The sequence below is a fragment of the Xenopus laevis genome, chromosome 3S (genome assembly GCF_017654675.1).
Source record: "Xenopus laevis strain J_2021 chromosome 3S, Xenopus_laevis_v10.1, whole genome shotgun sequence".
Lineage (NCBI taxonomy): Eukaryota > Metazoa > Chordata > Amphibia > Anura > Pipidae > Xenopus > Xenopus laevis.
In genome coordinates this window covers 126,604,262-126,612,009 of record NC_054376.1, presented here as the reverse complement: position 1 = coordinate 126,612,009, position 7,748 = coordinate 126,604,262, and the positions used below count along the sequence as shown (strand labels likewise).

The window sequence follows — 7,748 nt, the reverse complement described above, 5'->3', positions numbered from 1 at the left end:
TTCCAGTGTCTGTCGCTGAAACCTCTGGATGATCAGTAAACTGCTCTGTAGCAACCTGAGAGCTGCTGAAACATTCCAACCCCATCAGCTGTAATAAAAGCCAAGTTAGAACCTGTCACATCATATCAGTGTCTCACCTCATGTATAATCTCATGTATAATATCAGGTACAGCCATTAAGTCACTGTCAATTTTCCTGCATTTATGGCCTCATCTTTATGCCTATTTTTTCTATTTAACGTCACACACGGTCACGCCTTCATGGCAGCCAATCAGCACAGCCACCGCCAGGCAGCCCCTCCCACCATTTATTTACATAATTCCGCCGCTTCTCCCGCTGTCCAACCAGCGACACAATCCTTCCGATTACGTCGCGCTGTGGCCCCTCCTTCCACAGGTCTAACAAGGGCGGGGTATGTACCTCTGACCGTCAGCCAATGAAAGCACGCAGGAAATGGGAATAAGCGCACGACTCCTCCCCTTCCTACTGTGCGTGTGAAGCCGTGCGCGTCCCCACTAAGGGCTAGTGGAGCGCGTGAACACAGAGCAAGCGCAGGAGCTGGGAAGATGGGGGAGAGGGCGGGAACCCGGTGAGTATTTGACTCTGTGAGGGGGAACCTGTGTATCACTGCTCTCCTTCTGTTTATGTACAGCCGAGCCACTTACCCTGCCCCCTCTCTGCTTCCCTCACAATGACTGTATATCCTGACCTGTATCAGTCCTGTTACCCTCCTCACACTGACTGTATATACTGTATCAGTCCTGTTCCCTTCCTCACACTGACTGTATATACTGTATCAGCCCTGTTACCCTCCTCACACTGACTGTATATACTGTATCAGTCCTGTTCCCCTCCTCACACTGACTGTATATACTGTATCAGCCCTGTTACCCTCCTCACACTGACTGTATATACTGTATCAGTCCTGTTACCCTCCTCACACTGACTGTATATACTGTATCAGTCCTGTTCCCCTCCTCACACTGACTGTATATACTGTATCGGTCCTGTTACCCTCCTCACACTGACTGTATATACTGTATCAGTCCTGTTACCCTCACACTGACTGTATATACTGTATCAGTCCTGTTACCCTCCTCACACTGCTGTATATACTGTATCAGTCCTGTTACCCCCCTCACACTGACTGTATATACTGTATCAGTCCTGTTACCCTCCTCACACTGACTGTATATACTTGTAATCAGTCCTGTTTACCTCCTGCACACTGACTGTATATACTGTATCAGTTCTGTAATATACTGTAGTCCTCCCCTCTGATGTACACGTGTACTCCACTACTGTATCACACTGCCTCATGTCCTGTATATCACTGAACCCTACCCTACCACTGACCTGTATCATGACTGTATATCATGCTGTGACACTGTCCTGTCCTACACTGACTGTGATATACTGTATCAGTCCTGTTACCCTCCTCACTGACTGTACTGTATCATACTGTATACAGTCCTGTGACTACTCCTCACACTGACTGTATATACTGATCAGTCCTGTTACCCTCCTCACACTGACTGTTATACTGTATCAGCCCTGTTAACTCCTCACACTGACTGTATATACTGTATCAGTCCTGTTACCCTCCTCACACTGACTGTTATACTGTATCAGTCCTGTTACCCTCCTCACACTGACACTGCACTGACTGACTGTATATACTGTATCAGTCCTGTTCCCCTCCCACACTGACTGTATATACTGTATCAGTCCTGTTTACCCTCCTCACACTGACTGTATATACTGATAGCCTGTTACCCTCCTCACACATGACCTGTATATACTGTATCAGTCCTGTTACCTCACACTGACTGCTATATAACTGTATCAGTCCTGTTCCCCTCCTCACACTGACTGTATATACTGTATCAGTCCTGTTCCCCTCCTCACACTGACTGTATATACTGTATCAGTCCTGTTACCCTCCTCACACTGACTGTATATACTGTATCAGTCCTGTTACCCTCCTCACACTGACTGTATATACTGTATCAGTCCTGTTCCCCTCCTCACACTGACTGTATTATACTGTATCAGTCCTGTTACCCTCCTCACACTGACTGTATATACTGTATCATTTCTTATACCCTCCTCACACTGACTGTATATACTGTATCAGTTCCTGTTACCCTCCTCACACTGACTGTATATACTGTATCAGCCCTGTTACCCTCCTCACACTGACTGTATATACTGTATCAGTCCTGTACCCCCTCACACTGACTGTATATACTGTATCAGTCCTGTTCCCTCCTCACACTGACTGTATATACTGTATCAGTCCTGTTCCCCTCCTCACACTGACTGTATATACTGTATCAGTCCTGTTACCCTCCTCACACTGACTGTATATACTGTATCAGTCCTGTTACCCTCCTCACACTGACTGTATATACTGTATCAGTCCTGTTACCCTCCTCACACTGACTGTATATACTGTATCAGTCCTGTACCCTCACACTGACTGTATACCTGTAATCAGTCCTGTTCCCCTCCTCACACTGACTGTATATACTGTATCAGTCCTGTTACCCTCCTCACACTGACTGTATATACTGTATCAGTCCTGTTACCCTCCTCACACTGACTGTATATACTGTATCAGTCCTGTTACCCTCCTCACACTGACTGTATATACTGTATCAGTCCTGTTACCCTCCTCACACTGACTGTATATACTGTATCAGTTCCTGTTACCCTCCTCACACTGACTGTATATACTGTATCAGTCCTGTTACCCTCCTCACACTGACTGTATATACTGTATCAGTCCTGTTACCCTCCTCACACTGACTGTTATATACTGTATCAAGTCCTGTTCCCCTCCTCACACTGACTGTATATACTGTATCAGTCCTGTTACCCTCCTCACACTGACTGTATATACTGTATCAGTCCTGTTACCCTCCTCACACTGACTGTATATACTGTATCAGTCCTGTTACCCTCCTCACACTGACTGTATATACTGTATCAGTCCTGTTACCCTCCTCACACTGACTGTATATACTGTATCAGTCCTGTTCCCCTCCTCACACTGACTGTACATACTGTATCAGTCCTGTTCCCTTCCTCACACTGACTGTATATACTGTATCAGTCCTGTTCCCCTCCTCACACTGACTGTATATACTGTATCAGTCCTGTTCCCCTCCTCACACTGACTGTATATACTGTATCAGTCCTGTTACCCTCCTCACACTGACTGTATATACTGTATCAGTCCTGTTACCCTCACACTGACTGTATATACTGTATCAGTCCTGTTACCCTCACACTGACTGTATATACTGTATCAGTCCTGTTCCCCTCCTCACACTGACTGTATATACTGTATCAGTCCTGTTACCCTCCTCACACTGACTGTATATACTGTATCAGTCCTGTTACCCTCCTCACACTGACTGTATATACTGTATCAGCCCTGTTACCCTCCTCACACTGACTGTATATACTGTATCAGTCCTGTTACCCTCCTCACACTGACTGTATATACTGTATCAGTCCTGTTACCCTCCTCACACTGACTGTATATACTGTATCAGTCCTGTTCCCCTCCTCACACTGACTGTACATACTGTATCAGTCCTGTTCCCTTCCTCACACTGACTGTATATACTGTATCAGTCCTGTACCCTCACACTGACTGTATATACTGTATCAGTCCTGTTACCCTCACACTGACTGTATATACTGTATCAGTCCTGTTACCCTCACACTGACTGATATACTTACCTGTTACCTCACACTGGTATATACTGTTAGTCCTGTTACCCTCCTCACACTGACTGTATATACTGTATCAGTCCTGTTCCCCTCCTCACACTGACTGTATATACTGTATCAGTCCTGTTCCCTTCCTCACACTGACTGTATATACTGTATCAGTCCTGTTACCCTCACACTGACTGTATATACTGTATCAGTCCTGTTACCCTCCTCACACTGACTGTATATACTGTATCAGTCCTGTTACCCTCCTCACACTGACTGTATATACTGTATCAGTCCTGTTCCCCTCCTCACACTGACTGTATATACTGTATCAGTCCTGTTACCCTCCTCACACTGACTGTATATACTGTATCATTTCTTATACCCTCCTCACACTGACTGTATATTACTGTATCAGTCCTGTTACCCTCCTCACACTGACTGTATATACTGTAATCAGTCCTGTTCCCCTCCTCACACTGACTGTATATACTGTATCAGTCCTGTTACCCTCCTCACACTGACTGTATATACTGTATCAGTCCTGTTACCCTCCTCACACTGACTGTATATACTGTATCAGTCCTGTTACCCTCCTCACACTGACTGTATATACTGTATCAGCCCTGTTACCCTCCTCACACTGACTGTATATACTGTATCAGTCCTGTTACCCTCCTCACACTGACTGTATATACTGTATCAGTCCTGTTACCCTCCTCACACTGACTGTATATACTGTATCAGTCCTGTTCCCCTCACACTGACTGTATATACTGTATCAGTCCTGTTCCCCTCCTCACACTGACTGTATATACTGTATCAGTCCTGTTACCCTCCTCACACTGACTGTATATACTGTATCAGTCCTGTTACCCTCCTCACACTGACTGTATATACTGTATCAGTCCTGTTACCCTCACACTGACTGTATATACTGTATCAGTCCTGTTCCCCTCCTCACACTGACTGTATATACTGTATCAGTCCTGTTCCCCTCCTCACACTGACTGTATATACTGTATCAGTCCTGTTACCCTCCTCACACTGACTGTATATACTGTATCAGTCCTGTTACCCTCCTCACACTGACTGTATATACTGTATCAGTCCTGTTCCCCTCCTCACACTGACTGTATATACTGTATCAGTCCTGTTACCCTCCTCACACTGACTGTATATACTGTATCATTTCTTATACCCTCCTCACACTGACTGTATATACTGTATCAGTCCTGTTACCCTCCTCACACTGACTGTATATACTGTATCAGCCCTGTTACCCTCCTCACACTGACTGTATATACTGTATCAGTCCTGTTACCCTCCTCACACTGACTGTATATACTGTATCAGTCCTGTTACCCTCCTCACACTGACTGTATATACTGTATCAGTCCTGTTCCCCTCACACTGACTGTATATACTGTATCAGTCCTGTTCCCCTCCTCACACTGACTGTATATACTGTATCAGTCCTGTTACCCTCCTCACACTGACTGTATATACTGTATCAGTCCTGTTACCCTCCTCACACTGACTGTATATACTGTATCAGTCCTGTTACCCTCACACTGACTGTATATACTGTATCAGTCCTGTTCCCCTCCTCACACTGACTGTATATACTGTATCAGTCCTGTTACCCTCCTCACACTGACTGTATATACTGTATCAGTCCTGTTACCCTCCTCACACTGACTGTATATACTGTATCAGTCCTGTTACCCTCCTCACACTGACTGTATATACTGTATCAGTCCTGTTACCCTCCTCACACTGACTGTATATACTGTATCAGTCCTGTTACCCTCCTCACACTGACTGTATATACTGTATCAGTCCTGTTACCCTCCTCACACTGACTGTATATACTGTATCAGTCCTGTTACCCTCCTCACACTGACTGTATATACTGTATCAGTCCTGTTCCCCTCCTCACACTGACTGTATATACTGTATCAGTCCTGTTACCCTCCTCACACTGACTGTATATACTGTATCAGTCCTGTTACCCTCCTCACACTGACTGTATATACTGTATCAGTCCTGTTACCCTCCTCACACTGACTGTATATACTGTATCAGTCCTGTTACCCTCCTCACACTGACTGTATATACTGTATCAGTCCTGTTCCCCTCCTCACACTGACTGTACATACTGTATCAGTCCTGTTCCCTTCCTCACACTGACTGTATATACTGTATCAGTCCTGTTCCCCTCCTCACACTGACTGTATATACTGTATCAGTCCTGTTCCCCTCCTCACACTGACTGTATATACTGTATCAGTCCTGTTACCCTCCTCACACTGACTGTATATACTGTATCAGTCCTGTTACCCTCACACTGACTGTATATACTGTATCAGTCCTGTTACCCTCACACTGACTGTATATACTGTATCAGTCCTGTTCCCCTCCTCACACTGACTGTATATACTGTATCAGTCCTGTTACCCTCCTCACACTGACTGTATATACTGTATCAGTCCTGTTACCCTCCTCACACTGACTGTATATACTGTATCAGCCCTGTTACCCTCCTCACACTGACTGTATATACTGTATCAGTCCTGTTACCCTCCTCACACTGACTGTATATACTGTATCAGTCCTGTTACCCTCCTCACACTGACTGTATATACTGTATCAGTCCTGTTCCCCTCCTCACACTGACTGTACATACTGTATCAGTCCTGTTCCCTTCCTCACACTGACTGTATATACTGTATCAGTCCTGTTACCCTCACACTGACTGTATATACTGTATCAGTCCTGTTACCCTCACACTGACTGTATATACTGTATCAGTCCTGTTACCCTCACACTGACTGTATATACTGTATCAGTCCTGTTACCCTCCTCACACTGACTGTATATACTGTATCAGTCCTGTTCCCCTCCTCACACTGACTGTATATACTGTATCAGTCCTGTTCCCTTCCTCACACTGACTGTATATACTGTATCAGTCCTGTTACCCTCACACTGACTGTATATACTGTATCAGTCCTGTTACCCTCCTCACACTGACTGTATATACTGTATCAGTCCTGTTACCCTCCTCACACTGACTGTATATACTGTATCAGTCCTGTTACCCTCCTCACACTGACTGTATATACTGTATCAGTCCTGTTCCCCTCCTCACACTGACTGTATATACTGTATCAGTCCTGTTACCCTCCTCACACTGACTGTATATACTGTATCAGTCCTGTTACCCTCCTCACACTGACTGTATATACTGTATCAGTCCTGTTACCCTCCTCACACTGACTGTATATACTGTATCAGTCCTGTTACCCTCCTCACACTGACTGTATATACTGTATCAGTCCTGTTCCCCTCCTCACACTGACTGTACATACTGTATCAGTCCTGTTCCCCTCCTCACACTGACTGTATATACTGTATCGGTCCTGTTACCCTCCTCACACTGACTGTATATACTGTATCGGTCCTGTTACCCTCCTCACACTGACTGTATATACTGTATCGGTCCTGTTACCCTCCTCACACTGACTGTATATACTGTATCAGTCCTGTTACCCTCCTCACACTGACTGTATATACTGTATCGGTCCTGTTACCCTCCTCACACTGACTGTATATACTGTATCAGTCCTGTTACCCTCCTCACACTGACTGTATATACTGTATCGGTCCTGTTACCCTCCTCACACTGACTGTATATACTGTATCGGTCCTGTTCCCCTCCTCACACTGACTGTATATACTGTATCGGTCCTGTTCCCCTCCTCACACTGACTGTATATACTGTATCGGTCCTGTTACCCTCCTCACACTGACTGTATATACTGTATCGGTCCTGTTACCCTCCTCACACTGACTGTATATACTGTATCAGTCCTGTTCCCCTCCTCACACTGACTGTATATACTGTATCAGTCCTGTTACCCTCCTCACACTGACTGTATATACTGTATCAGTCCTGTTACCCTCCTCACACTGACTGTATATACTGTATCAGTCCTGTTCCCCTCCTCACA

The 7,748-nt window shown here is 45.2% G+C and overlaps 1 protein-coding gene across 1 annotated transcript in view; it reads left to right on the top strand.

Moving 5' to 3' along the window:
• Positions 1-488: 488 nt before the first annotated feature.
• arrb2.S (arrestin beta 2 S homeolog) overlaps positions 489-7,748 on the top strand; it is a 32,718-nt gene continuing 25,458 nt past the window's right edge. The window contains 1 exon segment of the mRNA NM_001093097.1: positions 489-589. Coding sequence (NP_001086566.1) covers positions 567-589 — 23 coding nt within the window. The 5' untranslated portion in view covers positions 489-566.